This window comes from Dipteris shenzhenensis, chromosome 33 (genome assembly GCF_047967505.1).
Source record: "Dipteris shenzhenensis isolate YYH24624 ecotype China chromosome 33, Dip_SZ_1.0, whole genome shotgun sequence".
Classification (NCBI taxonomy): domain Eukaryota; kingdom Viridiplantae; phylum Streptophyta; class Polypodiopsida; order Gleicheniales; family Dipteridaceae; genus Dipteris; species Dipteris shenzhenensis.
Genome location: NC_141628.1, coordinates 18,237,912 through 18,253,575, shown reverse-complemented (window position 1 = coordinate 18,253,575; position 15,664 = coordinate 18,237,912). Strand labels below are relative to the sequence as shown.

Here is a 15,664-nt window from a genome sequence, read left to right as displayed (position 1 = left end):
GATGTGATTACCATGAAGGCTTTGTGAAAAAAAGTTAATTTTTTAAATTACAAAAAGTATCTGTTTAGATAATTTTCAATGAAATAAATAGCATCTAAAGGATCTTTATATTCCACTCACTTTTTAGAATTTGTTGCCATCCTATCTACAAATGTGGATTTCGGATGCTGTCAAACTTGGGAGGAGGGAGAAGTGTATTCTGAGGAATAATGAATATAGAGGGATTAGGGATTAGGTTTGGATTTTATAGACTAAGATAATTAGGTCAACACAGATAACTTTTTAAAGTCCAGGGCATGTACTTTCTAAGATAATATATTTATACTTACATTTTCAAATATGAACCACAAAAACCCATTTTTCATAATCAAGTCAACATGAATGACTTTTTTAAGTCCAAGGTTTATATTATCTAAAATAATATATTAATATCTACATTTTCAAATATGGACCTCAAAAACCGATATTTTATCTTAATTTGGTGGTTTTTTAGATCCATTTTTAGGGTTGGATGGGAATGTATTTTTAGTAGCCCTGAATGCCTTAGTCTGTATATAACCCAAGGCTCCTAAATGGGCATTTGATTATTATGATTGGACGAATTCCTTTGTTTGTTTCCTACGACCTTTAGATGTCGATCTTGGTCTCAACATATGATCCTAAAAGTGCATCTTCATCTATGTCATCTACAAGTGAATCCATGTGTTGTTGGGCCTACCAAACATATGGGATGGAAAGCTACTTTGCTATGAATGCAAAAGTGATGCACATAGTAGAAAAAATACACTTGATGGATAATTGCACAAGATTTAAGGTTTACACATTAGAAAGTTTTGCTAGCTATAGCCAGTTACGTAGATCTTGGAAGAACTTATTTGATAATGTGAAGCCCCCCCTAAAAAAGAAGAATGGGAGTATGTAGTTTATGTGCAAAACTCAAGAGTTAAAACCTCACGGAGGTGCCAACAAATTTACCTATACAGTCTGATTCTCTAAAAGGTTTTTAGTATGTTTAATAATTTTTGTGTGTTTTCACATGTAGGTCAAATTAATAGACTGTGCTTTTAAGCACCATACAGAACAAGAAACTCAAGAAAGATAAAATTTGGAAAAGCATAGAAGAAAGTTCTTGAACATTCCCCATAAGTATCATGGGATCTTTATGGATCGTATAGATCAAAAGAACAACTATTTGCCACACTTCATGAGAGTTCCAAAAGATGTGAAGGAAGATACATTTATGCAAATGCATTTTTTCAAATGTAACTCATCACATTATCACATCATGGGAGGACCCCCTTCCAAGAACACTATATGTCCAACTTGACAATACAACAAGAGAAAATAAAAACTAGACATTTCTCACTTACATGCGTATGCTTGTGGATATGGGTGTTGTTGATAAGATCAAAGTTGGACCACCTCTTGGTTGGTCATTATCGATCAAATAGATCAAATGTTTACTACTACATTCTCTAAGAAGCTTGGAAGCAATGATGGATTCACTTTGATAGATTTGATGGATCTTGTAAAAGAATCTTGTATTGCATTAGTCTTATATTAGGGAATTTGGGAAAATCCCAAGTCCCATTTTGCAAAGACCTAAATGTAGAGTAGCAAAATCTTCCAAAATTTTGTCAAAACCGCATCATGCGACATATCATTAGAAATATCTTGAAGAGTGGGTTCTAAATACACATACTTTCACAAATTTAATGTTCTTGTACTCAAGCTACATCCAAAAGTAGATTACAAAGAAAATTCCCAAAGTATTTGGATTTCCCCAAATTCTCTAATATGGTGTTTTAATAAAGCATGAGGTTTATCACTTAAAAGATACAATTTCAGTAGACTTATTTAAGGTGGATAAGGTGAGGAATGTTGTATGAAGATATTGAATGAGTTGAGCTTTCAACATCAATTTATCATGAGAAAAAGGAATTTTAAGAATATATCTATATGGTAAGAAATAGGCCTCTTCTCCATATTGGGTGCCCATGGATGGTTTACAATTTATAATTTAGTGCAAAAAACTTTAGCGATTGATAGTGAGGTGAAGTAGACACAAGCTCAAGGAAGGGATGTTCACTATGAAAGATGCATGTATGAAAATAGATGTTTGATTGAGAAGGCTACTCTAGAAGTGTTACGGAATTATATTTCTGATATTTCTTGCTATGGAAATTATTTTATTTTAGTCAAGTGTGACTATGGCAAAGTATTCCATAAGAGCGCACCGGACGCAACGGGGGTCCTAGTGGATGTTTTGTGGGGTTTAGTTAGGGACGCCTAACTACCTGTGTTTTGCCAGGCTAGATGGTTAGTATTGTGGGTGATTCCATGTTAATACTAATGTCGCTAGTGTTACTGGTGTTATTGCAATTGGTCGCAAGGTGTGTATTTTGATGTTTGTATATCAAGCGTACAATTGTGTTAGGATTAGTTGGTGTGATGATTCATCAATTGATTGTAACAACTAACATAATTGGTTGCTTGAGTACAGATGATGAGTTGGATAACGAGGAACGGAGATGGTGAAGGTGATTTGGATTGATCGGAGTATCTAATGGTTGTCAAAGGCCATGGGCCATATTATAAAGTTATGAATTTTAAGCCGTGGGCTAATTTATTTTATAAATTTTGGATGAGGGCATATTAAGCCTTGTGATATTTTAAGCCCGTGGAGCTATGTTGAGCAATCCCTCTAATTATGGACAAGGGATGCTTTTGGATGTACTATTATTGGCTCTTTGCTTTTTGGAATTACAATTATAAATACTCTAGATGGGAAGCAAGAGCCACCATCTAGGGCGGGTAGATTGGACCCCATGCAGTGTCACTCTCTCTTTCTTTTCTCTCTCCCACTTGTTTCCTAGTTCTTGGATTCTATGGTTTTTGGTAAATCTTAAATTTGTGAGCATGTTTGATTTCAGTTTTCGTAACAAGAAGTGGAGACAGTGGAGTGTGGTGAAATACTTTCTTTAATTTATCAATCCTTCATCCTTGATTGGTTTAAGAGTAACACTACTACTTTATGTAACGATTTTTCATGGTCAACATCTTAGCCTCCTTCAAGACAGGATGTATAACCTTAGAGTCTGCCGCTTGAGACAAAAGCTTTAATCAACGTACCTCCACAAGAGATGTACTTTGGTGCATGACGATCTCATGAAAGATGAGAAAAACTCATTGAAATGTGGGAAGGTTCCATACAAGAGTTGAAGGTTGCATCCATGATTGTAACTCTTGCTCAAGAGGAGCCTCTGGAATATTCATTCTAGATTGCAAAAGTGGCAAAAATTCAAAAGTCTATGCAAGGGCAAATGATTCCCATTGTTGTGCAATGGTTTAGAACTACTCATACTAATCCATTGATATGATTGCAAATTAGTCATATGTCCAAAGAGGAAAAGGACAAGAAGGTACACCAAATGATTAGACATACGTGTTCATGATTTGCAACTTACAAATGATGGGCAACAAAGGAAGAAGACATTAGACATGCTCTTTGAGAAGGTTCCATCCTATGTGATACAGCTTGTTGGATTTTCATCCTCTAAACTCAAAGATTGCAAAATGGAAGGACAATTAATGTTCTTGTTAGTAGTGTTGAGGAGGATGAATCATCACCTCTTGAATTGTCAGCAGCGCAACGATCATCACGACAATGAACTTGATGATCACGAAACTGTAGGTTTTGTATTTCATTCTCTATGTGCATTTATGTATTTCATGAGCATTGTTTTTTAGATTCAAGTAATGTACATGGAAGTTATAGAATAGTTTGATAACTCTTTTGAATTTTGTGATGTGCAAAATATGTGAAATTCTTTTAAGCAATAAATTGTAAAAGTGTATGACAATATGTATGGGAGTTTTATATGAACATTAGTAGTGTTAATAACTTATACTTTTTGTAATGAGGTTTTGTGGGGGGCTTGGTGAGCCAGCTGTGGCCACCACAGATGAAAGATGTTGCAGGCCACCATAGATGAATGATGATGGAGGCCAAATAGCCATTGTTTTGTCTCAAGACAGATGCAATTAGAGAGGCTCTCTCAAGATGCTGCCATATTTGTTTGCAGCTTGCAAGCTCGTAGCAGCATAGGAGCCATGGACAAGAGACGAGGTATGAACAATGTCACACCCATGGGCAATAAATCCAATCTCCAGGCTACTGTGCATAACCACAATCAGAACAACCCTTCGTTCACTATATTAGTTTGAAGTCCTCTATCGTTTTTTGATTCCCCTTTTTCCTCTTACAGTCATGCACCATCTTAGTTGGTAAGATGGTATATGTGTTAGTCTTATGAAGGTGTGTAAACCATCTGTCCATTGTGATCAGAGTAATAGCATTTCTTCATCGTTTCCTTACTCACTATCAGAATTATCCTGTCTCCAGAAGGATTCAGCTTACCCTGTATGGGCTTGCCCTTTCCATTACCTTCCCTTTGGTAGAAGTGGTGATCGCTTGTCATTGCCTGCTCCGTCATATGGTTTTTGCCAAGCCTCCTTTTGGAGCAATGAGGGCCCAACCTCCTCGAATGTGGTATATCTCTCCAGTTGTTACGGTTATCACCAACTAGTTGTAGCTCCTTGGCAGCTTACTGACCATGAACATGGCCATTGATGAATATTCACCTTTTGACCATGGTTAGCTGATCTCGTATACCCTTGACCTTCATCGAGTGTGGACAGGTTCACCCTCATCCATTGTCAGCATAGAGTTTGATTTTGGAGAGTCACAATCCATGCTGTACAATCTGTCTCGAATAGATTACACAAGATCGTCCAAGCTTCTGATGTGGTTACGCCAATTGTATGCATGTGTCTGTGCATGCAACTTGGCCTCTCTATCCTGTTTACTGTGCACTTTTATCCGTGTGGAGTTCCCTTCATTCAAGGGGGAACCGTGCATGTATGTTTAAATCGTACATGTGACACTTATTATTCAATATGTAAGTTTCAAAACTGAAATGTAAAATGATCAAGTATACACAGGAGAGAATACAAGAGGGAGGCGGTGATACCAAACAGCAAATAAACATAAACAAATTGAGAAACAATAAATGACTCATCGCTTGGGAAAGGTTTTGCTCAGACACTTGCCTGTTTCCAAGGTTGTCAATTTTTATCATTTTTTAAGTTAATTATTGTTCGGTTATATGTTTTTTTGGTCTTGTTCAAGGTACGAGAGCTCTGACAGCAATGCCTGCAAGGGTTCCTTATGTGAGCTTCTCATCCTCCAATCTGCATGTGAGTATTCGTTTTAATGGTAACTTTAAATTTCGTCATTATCATCTAGCACAGACAGCATTGCAGCTGATTGATTCTGAAGTGAGCAATATGGGGATTGCAGAGGGCTCAGAAGTTTGCAGTCTTGGTGCTTAATGCAACAAAGAAGCACTTATGGATCCTTAGTTGGTTACATCTTCTTTGAACAGAGGCCAATAAGACCTTCTTTGTGAGACCTGTAGCCAGTGTTCCTCATGCCAAGGTTGCAGTTGTCTTAGATGACAAGGTTCCTCATGCCAAGGTTGCAGTTGTCTTAAATGACAGCCTATCAATGTAGCTGTGACACAGGCTTCACACCCTAATTATGGTGGCTCAGCTTCAGGGTGATATTGTACAATTCTTGAAGAAATCACTTAGGGTAGCAGGGAAGGATAGTTCCTCTGATTTGTCTGCATTTTCCACTTCTATTAAGGACTTATGCAAGAATCAGCAGCTTGATGATGCACTTTACTCTGTGAATCTTGTGTTTCAACAGGGAGTTCAAGTTCCCAGCAACATCTTACAATGTGTTCTGCAGGGGTGCATTGATAAGCAAGACCTTGCAGCAGGCAGGGAAGTTCATTCTTTTGTTATTAGGAGTGGATTGGAATCAAATGCCCTTTTGGGGAGCTTTCTTGTCCGCATGTTTGTTTTGAACAAGAGTTTATTGGAAGCAAGCCTAGTTTTTGGCAAGCTTTCTGAACCAAATATATTTACATGGAGTGCGTTAATTTCAGCACATGCTGACCATGGACATGGTTATGAGGCCATCAAACTGTATTGGAAAATGCAGTATGAAAATGTGAAACCTGATGGGTACACTTATGTTGCTGCCCTCAAAGCATGTGCCTCTGTAGCAGCCCTAGCACAGGGAAGACTGATATATTCCCATGTTGTTGAGAGTGGCTCTGAGTTGAATACCTTTGTTGGCAACACCCTTATTGACATGTATGCCAAATGTGGAAACCTACTATGTGCACGTGAAGTGTTCGACAAATTCCCAAAGAATGAGGTTGTGACATGGAATGCAATGATTACGGGTTATGCTCAGCATGGGCATGCTCAAGAAGCTCTCATGCTTTTTCAGAAAATGCATCTTGAGGGCATTGCACCAAATAATGTGACATGGAATGCAATAATTGCAGCATATGCTCAGCATGGGAGTTATGAAGGGGCATTTCAAATTTTTCAACACATGCAGCTGGTGGGGAAGAAACTGGATGATGCCACCATATTTGTTAACATTTTGAAAGCATGTTCCAGCCCAGCAATTTTAAATATGGGAAAGATGATTCATACCCTGATCCATGAAATTGGCTTTGAATCAAATCTATATGTCGGTAGTTCTCTCATTGATATGTATGTGAAATGTGGTAGCCTTGAGGATGCTCAAACTGTGTTTGATAGATTGTCAAAGCGAGATATGGTGACTTGGAGTGCCATGATTTCAGGCTACGCCCAGCATGGGCACTGTCAAGAGGCTCGTCAGCTTTTCCAACAAATGCAAGAAGGAGGTTTGGAGCCAAACAATGTGACATGGAATGCTATGATTGCGGGATATGCCCAGCATGGGCATTGCCTTGAGGCTATACAATGTTTTCAAGAGATGCAACAAGAAGGCATGAAGCCAAACACGGTCACATTTGTGAGCATTTTGAAAGCTTGTCACTTTTTAACTATGCTGGATCAGGGTAAGCTGGTTCATTGTCATATTGTGGAGAGTGGCTTTGAGTGGGATGTGGATGTTACGAGCTCCCTTGTTCATATGTATGCCAAATGTGGTAGCCTTCAGGATGCACACAGATTGTTCAATCAATTTCCAAAGGGTTCTCTCATGTGGAATGCAATGATCATGGGCCATGTCCAGCATGGGCATAACAAAGAGGCCCTTCATCTTTACCAACAATTTCAGGAGCGCGGCGGAAAGCCAGATACATCTACCTTTGTCAGTGCATTGAAAGCCTGCTTGAGTATGGCAGCCCTGAGTATTGGCAAGTTAATTCATATTGAGATCATAGAAAGTGGTTTTGATGCAGATTTCTTCATTAATAACACCCTTATTGACCTTTATGCAAAATGTGGGAGCCTTGAGGATTCATTCAGAGTATTCAGCAAGCTGCAAAACCGAGATATGGTCTCATGGAATGCAATCATTTCAGGATATGCTCAACATAATTGCGGTAGGGAAGCTCTCCGACTTTTCCAGCAAATGCTACAGGATGGTGTAAAACCTGACTGTGTCACGTTTGTTAGCCTCCTGAAGATGTTTGCAAGCACAGAAAACTTAGTACAGGGCAAGTTGATTCATGGCCTTATTATTCACACAGGGCTTGAGTCTGACGTATTTGTTGGTTGTGCTCTTATTGACATGTATGGCAAATGTTTGAGCCTAAACATTGCACGCCAAGTTTTTGACAAGTTACCAAAAAGAGATGTGGTGACATGGAGTGCAATGATTGGAGGATATGCCCAGCAAGGGCATACTGTAGAGGCTTTCAATATTTTCCAGAGAATGCAAGAGGATGGCACAAAACCAGACAATCTCACATATATGAACATCTTGAAAGCATGTACAAATGCAGCTGCCCTAAATCAGGGCAAATTAGTCCACATCCACATTATTCAACAGGGTGTGGAGTACGAAACATGTGTTGGTAATAGCCTCATTGACATGTATGCCAAATGTGGATCCCTTAAGGATGCACAGAGAGTTTTTGACAGATTGCCACATCGAGATGTCATGACCTGGAATGCATTGATTACAGCACATGCTGAGTGTGGTCATTTTCAGAGGGCTTGCAAAGTTATCCAGAATATGCATCGGGAAGGAATGGAGCCAAACAATGTGACCTGGAATGCAATGATTTCGGGATATGCACAGCATGGATGTAATCAGGAGGCTCTCAGAATGTATGAGGAAATGCAACGAAATGGGTGGAAACCAGATAGCAGCACATTTGTCAGCATCCTGAAAGCATGTTCCAGTCTTGCCGTTTTCAATGAGGGCAAGCAAATACATGGCTATATTGCTGCAAATAGGGCTGAATCGGATTTTCTTGTGGATAACACCCTTGTCAATATGTATGCTAAATGTGGAAGTCTGGAGGATGCTCTAAGAGTATTTCAGAAAGCACAGAAACAAGATGTGGTAACATGGAATGCAATGATCGGAGGATATGTTCTGCATGGTAACTATAACTTGGCCCTGCAATATTTCGAGGCTATGCAGCGACACGGCTTGAAACCAGATAATGTGACATATGTTTGTCTTCTATCTGCATGTGGTCATATAGGTGAAGTATATGAAGGCTGTAACCACTTGAGATCAATGAGGCAAGAATACGGGTTAACACCGGCAATCCAGCACTATAATTCTATGGCTCACCTGTTGGGTTGTGCGGGACATCTGGATGAGGCAGAAGCTTTACTGAAAGTTATACCGTTTTCACACAATATTGTAGGGTGGACATCATTGCTAAGTAACTGCAGAACTTATGGTAATGTGAATCTTGGAAGGAAATCCTTTGATCAGGTGGTTGGAATAAACCATAGGTTTGCTCCTGGATATGTGCTCATGTCAAACACCTATGCTATTGCTGGGATGTATGAAGCCTAAAACAAAATGGAGGGTTTGAATTCTGGAAGTGCTTGGAAGAAGGCAGGGGGGACCTGTAATGAGACTGCGGGCCAGGTGCATGGTTTTATTGTGAGAGATAGAAACTAATCATCTCTATGAAAATTTTGAAAAGCTTACATGCACAAAGAGAGAGTAGATTATGTATCGTGTCCTGATGTAGCACTCCATCAATTAAGGACATGCTCTTTGGATATCTGAGAATTTACAATTGCTTGTGAAAGCTTATATGTACAAGGAGAGAGTAGGTATCATCTATTGATGTAGCACTCCAGCAAATCAGGAGATGCTCTTTGGACCCTACCGAGGGATTTACAATTGCTTTTGGCTTATGCCACAGCTATCAGTACATCAAAGAATTGCAATGCAAACTCTTAACACAAGCTCTTGTAAAATTTTATAGAAATGGCCATAGTCTCTCTCTCTCTCTTTCACACACACGCGCGCGCGCACACACACACACACACACACATACTTTTTCTTGTATTATAAAACCATGTCACTTAAGAATGTACATTCATAGCTGTCCCAAAGTGGAACAACTACTACACACTTTTTATACTATGGTCTACACCCACTGTTGGGCGCTGATGACGTCAGTGGGGATGTCATAGTAGCTAGTCTCTACTATGCATGATGGAGTTTATGGTTTTCAACCTTGTGAGTGACTATCATGAGATTGAAATTGCACTATGTTGTGTTTTTAGAGGATGAGTTTGGGAATGTTCTTGGATTCATCTAGGTATATGCTTCTGCCGTATTAGCGGACATGTAAATTTCACCTTGTGAAGTTTTGGTCCAAGTTGCGGCCTGCTGGTGTTGTGATAATTCTTTCTATCTTAAATGGTGCATTGCCCTATCAGCTAGATTTAAATTTAGATGCTCGTTCGAGAGAGACTAAAATGAAAACGTTTATAGACTTCACAAACAGTTGTAGCTTGAATGAAGAGATTTTAGACTACCTTTTGATTAGCCTTCTCCTTTAGTGCTAGCCTTCGTCATGGCTGAGTCTGCCCTTCACCTCCGGAGTGCCGACAGAAACTCAGTACGAAGACTTTGTATAAATGGATGCTCAAGTATGTGTGGGTGTGTGATTTTGTATGTGTGAGAGCTTTTTTTTTTTTAATACTATGGTCTACACCCACTGTTGGGCGCTGATGACATCAGTAGGGATGTCATAGTAGCTAGTATCTGCTATGCATGATGGAGTTTATGGTTTTCAACCTTGTGACTATCATGAGATTGAAAGTGCACTATGTTGTGTTTTTAGAGGATGAGTTTGGGAATGTTCCTGGATTCATCTAGGTATATAACTACTACTCATCATAAACTAGAAACACTAATAGAATACTTTAAACTGGGGCAAAGGAAGTTCTCCAAGAGAATGCACATCTTGAAGAGATTGATGCAAGGATTAACGAAAGAAATGGAAAACATTGACGATGTCATGACAAGAGAAATGATTATTTAGTTAATTAATAGTCATTAGAACCTTATTATTGTTAGGTGCCAATTTGATGGTGCGGCTATATGTTTGTATTTATGATCGATCAAGCGGTGTAAATAGTATTGCCAAACTATGTAACATGGCCATTGATTAGTAATAAAGATGTGCACACATGTGCCTAGGTCCTAGGGGCAATAGGAAAGGGAAGGATGCATTAGAGTGCATTGAATGGTAGGTGCATGGGTCATAGGATAAGGGTAGGTGTAAATGGGAAGATGGAATTTGAGTGATCTCAGGGTATCACCCTTTATTGTGAATCTCACGTAGCATTCTCTCTATTGCATTGCATTCATCCGCCTTCTCTCTCCCACCTTGCATATAGGTGGAAATAGAAACAAGTACTCTCACAAGGGCGCTCTTCTGACAAAACACGCGTGCCTCAGGATCTATGGAGCACTCTAAGGTGGATGGAACCTATGTGGAGACATGATGAAGAGAGTGCTCATGACATGTATCTCAAGTCAATTAGGTTCCAAGATAGATTAGCTTGGACTCATAAAGAGAATCTTGAGATAGTGCAAAAGTGCTTGATTTATATTCCTTCAAATGAACCTCCCTTTTATAGGTGAGGGTACTTACATCCATTTGCTTGCTCACATGTGGGATATCTCCTCTATGCCATGTGGTAGCTTATCCTTTGCTCATACCTTTGCTCATACCTTTGCTCTACATGTGCTTATGGCACCATATCTCTCAACACCTCCCCTTGGTGCCATAATCCTTTGGCTACTGCAAGGTGGTCAGATGTGAGTTATAAATCCATCACCTCCCCTTAGTGCATGCATGCTACTTAAGGTGGTCAAGTGTGGCTTTTACATGTCAATACCTCCCCTGGGTGCTTTCATAGCTACTCTCAGGTGGTCAGGCTTGATTACAAAACATAGGCAAGGTTGGCAAGGGTTTTTCTTTCTCAATACATTCCATTGATGTCACCTTTTGGCTCATGGCTTGATGATGCCTCGTTTGCTGCTTTGCTTGGTGTAGCTACCTGCATGATGCTTTGTTCTTCCATGTGCCTTAATGCTTTTTGTGTGGATGCCATCCTTCCTGCTATGGTCATCTCATGCACTTGTGCTTTTGGCTTGCTTTTTACATCGATGTTTGCATTCATGCTTTGCTTTTTCAATGGTTGCAAAGGTCTTACCAATTGAATTCTTTCAATATTGGCAGTGTCTAATTGCATACAATGGTTCTGCCATGACAGGCGCGTAGAGCTCGACAAGACGATCACTTTTCCTTTTTGGAGCGTGTCCAAATTCTTCCTGGATTGGAAGTTATGGCTTGTCGAAGTTTTGATCAAGAAGAAGGCCTTTGATGATGTGGCTGGGCTATTCACATGCTGCTTGCAGGACTGTGCTTGGCAGGGGCTGTGTGCTTAGGTGGCACTGTGCCATGTGTCATTCTTACCTATCCTTAAGCCTCAACCATGGTAAAGTGGATTGAGTTGACCAGACTTGGGTTTATTTAACAATCGACCAAGGTAGAGTTAAATCTTACCATAGTAACGTCTTATCCCTCCACATGGCATTTTCTGAGACTTTAGAGACTTTGTGGATGGAATCTGAGGCCTTAGAGACGACGGTCGATGCGGCGTGGAGTTGAAGCCGCGCCTGTCGATGAAGTTGTTAGTTGGAGATCAAGCTTCAAAAATTTTGCGTTTGAGCTCCGCTAAGGAGGTAGTCACTCTATGGAGCATTCAGCTCCTCTCACAGCTCATGAGACTCTTTCGCGAGACGAGCTGCAGCTCTTCTGTTGACGCCAATTTGCACCACTCGTCCTTCGGTTATAGCTCTATGCGCTGGAGCGTCGATGGTTGTATAGTTCTGCTGGGCCGAGAGTCATTTGCTGAAGCCTAGAGATAACTTTCCGTTGAGAGTCTGCTGCAGTCTAGAATCGTTTGGAGACAGTCTAGAATCGTTTGGGTGGAGGAGTCGCAGGAGATGGAGGAGAAGCCGCTTGCTATTGTTGATGTGCTGTGTTGTTGGCTACTACCGAGACGAGCTGATTATCTGCATCCTATGCTGGAGGTTTGTGGCTTGAGGCTTGCAAGGTCAGTCGGATGGCGTTGGCGCTGTTATGGCTGTAGAAGTCGCGGGAGCCTTGTAGAAGTCGCTGGTGCTTTATCTTGAAGGCTGGCTGCTCTAGGCAATGTAGATAGCCTGCTAGGTCGCTTTAGTTGCTTGTAGAGTTGCCTTTGCTACAATCTGCTTCCTTAGAGTCAAGGTAGAAGAAGCGTTGCCTTGGCTGGCTATAGATAGAGTTGTAGAAACTCTTTCTCTCTCACACACAAGAAGACGCGTAGGGATTCTTTGTGAATCAGACTCTCACCAAATCTCTGAGGCATGAACGGAAATCTCTTCTTCCTCTCAGCAAAAATCTCTCAAAGAATGCTCTCAAATCTGAACAATCACTCAAGAGGCATGATCATGAATGTGTCTCTCTCTTCCACACAATCTAAAAGATTGATTTAGCTCTCACAAGAACGGAAATATCTCAAATTCTCATGGACGAAATTCACTCAATCTAAAACTAAAACTAACCTATGACAAAACACATGCTCCTAAGGCAACCTACAACTAATCTAGGAGACTAGACCTAAGCTCTGATACCATGACAAAACACGCGTGCCTCAGGATCTATGGAGCACTCTAAGGTGGATGGAACCTATGTGGAGACATGATGAAGAGAGTGCTCATGACATGTATCTCAAGTCAATTAGGTTCCAAGATAGATTAGCTTGGACTCATAAAGAGAATCTTGAGATAGTGCAAAAGTGCTTGATTTATATTCCTTCAAATGAACCTCCCTTTTATAGGTGAGGGTACTTAGATCCATTTGCTTGCTCACATGTGGGATATCTCCTCTATGCCATGTGGTAGCTTATCCTTTGCTCATACCTTTGCTCATACCTTTGCTCTACATGTGCTTATGGCACCATATCTCTCAACATCTTCCCCATTGGATAGCCAATTGGCATTCAAATTCTGCATGCATTGCACACATTTGCATTCTCGAGAAGTCTGTTGTTCACATTTGGTATCAGAGCGGTGACAGCCCATGACCGGGACGAGAAGAGAACGAGGGAGCAGTGCAGGGACAGAAAGAGGCCGTTGTCAATCGGGAAGAAGTGAGCAGCACATGAAATTGTGGTGAATGCGATGATGGAAGCACTCGTGCACAGCGGAACGAATGTGTGAAATAGATTTACAACAGTCTCTCCTTCAACAACCTCTTGATAGGGAGTTCTCCTTTTGTAATGAAAGAAGAAATGAGACCATCCAAGAACAAGGTGATGAGTTTATGCCTTCAACTCGAAACCCAGCACACATGGATTATAATCCAAGTGCAAGAGGAAGAGATGAGACTCCTGTTGATAAGCTGATTTTCTAGCTTAGCCATATGATTGAACAGTCCATTATGACAAGGTTAGGGACTAAGAGGACTTGAAACTTTGGGGATGAAGAGTTGAGTACCCCTTCTAAGGGATCCAAATTCCAACCGTGAGAGAGAATCGAGCTTCCCAAATATAATGGGGCAAGGGAGGCTGACAAAGTCCTCAATTGGATTCACCATTTTGAGCTATACTTTGCCCATCAAGACAAGACTGAACAATAGAAGCTTGCTCTTACCACATTGCATCTGCAAAAGGATGCTCTAATGTGGTGGTCTTTGTCACAAACATGAAAAGATCCTATTCATGGATGGGCTAAGTTTGTGGAGCAACTGAAAGCCACTTTCATGCCACCAAGGCATGAGGAGAACCTAACCTTTCTTTGGGAGAGGTTAGGGCAGTTTGATAATGAGAGTAATGCAGATTGTATAGCCAGGTTTTGGAAACTGTCTCTAGAGTTACCCGAAAAGATTGAGGAAGATAGGAGAAATAAGTATTTAGTAGCCTTAAGCCCAAAAGTAAGATACGAGGTTGAAACGTTCAACCCAACCACGCTTAAGGTCCTCACTAAGCTGGCTGAAATAGCCGAATCATTCATGCTTTGAAGTTATTGAAGCATTATCTATATGGTTCTACTTTCAAGAGTAAGACTGAGCATCAAAGCATCAAGCACTTGGTTTCTCAACCATTGTTTCTTCAAGGCAAATCAAATGGGCTGAATATATTCAATCCTTTGGGCAACCAAATTGAATATAATCTAGGAAAGGAGAATTTAGTGGCTGATGCTTTGAGTAGGCGGCCCCAAGTTAATCGCATTTTTGTGATTAAGGAGAAATCATTAGGAGTGATGGCTGAAGCTTATTCTTTGGATGAGGACTTCGCTGAAATTTATGGGAAGATTCAACGTAATGAGGTCGGGGATTTAGAGGCCTATTCCATCGTGGATGTACACCTATTGTTGGGACGTGCTATATGTGTACCCATAACATTTTAGTATCTAGTCGTGAGTGAGTTACATGCGAGTCCATATTTTGGACATAAAGGCATTAGAGGGATTATTGATAATATTGAGAGGTACTTCCATTGACCTAAACTTCACAAAGAAGTTTCAGCCTTTGTTCAACAATGTCACGTATGTCAGCACATTAAATCTGATACAAGACTGCTGCTCTTTTGTAGCCTTTTCCCATTCCCTTTGAAAGGTCAGAGCACATTACAATGGATTTTGTGTCAAGTTTCCCCAAGGTTGGTCAGTTTGAGCAGATTTTCACGATTTTAGATAGGCTGAGTAAATAGGCTCATTTTATTCCCTGTAAAAAAGAGTTGTCTGCTCCTGAAACAGAAAGGTTATTCGTTAGGAAAATATTTAGGTTATATGGGTTACCAAAATCTATTGTATCCGATAATGATGGCCATTTCATTAGAAACTTTTAGATAGCCCTATTAGAGAATCTCGGAACCAAACTGAAATTTACTAAAGCCTTCCATCCTCAAGGAGATGGACAAAGTGAGAATGCCAATCAAACCAGAATTACTTTTTTTCGAGCTTATGTCCATGACCAACCGAGAAGGTGGCCAAAATTCTTACTCATGTTAGAGTTTGCTTATAATAACACTGTACATACTTCCACCAAGAAAGCCCCATTTGAAATTATGTATGGGCAATGTTTACCCACTCGAATAACACACTTGGAGGAGCTAATTTTCATTGCTGCTCTACTGACCAGTTTATTGAGGATATGTCACAGTTTATTGAGAAGGTAAAAGAACATATTAAGAAGGCCTAGGTTCAACAATCCAAGGTAGTCAATAAGAAAAGAAAAGAATTTTATTACAAGGAGTATGATTGAGTTTT

General features: G+C 40.2%; 1 protein-coding gene across 1 annotated transcript; it reads left to right on the top strand.

The window, feature by feature from the left end:
- Window positions 1-4,045: 4,045 nt before the first annotated feature.
- On the top strand, window positions 4,046-9,290 carry LOC147879781 (pentatricopeptide repeat-containing protein At3g16610-like). The gene is made up of 4 exons (XM_087372120.1): window positions 4,046-4,129; window positions 5,192-5,259; window positions 5,363-5,500; window positions 5,540-9,290. Exon 4 carries the CDS (start codon window positions 5,603-5,605, stop codon window positions 8,891-8,893), a length of 3,291 nt encoding a protein of 1,096 aa, XP_087228246.1. The 5' UTR covers window positions 4,046-4,129; window positions 5,192-5,259; window positions 5,363-5,500; window positions 5,540-5,602; the 3' UTR covers window positions 8,894-9,290.
- Window positions 9,291-15,664: the final 6,374 nt, after the last annotated feature.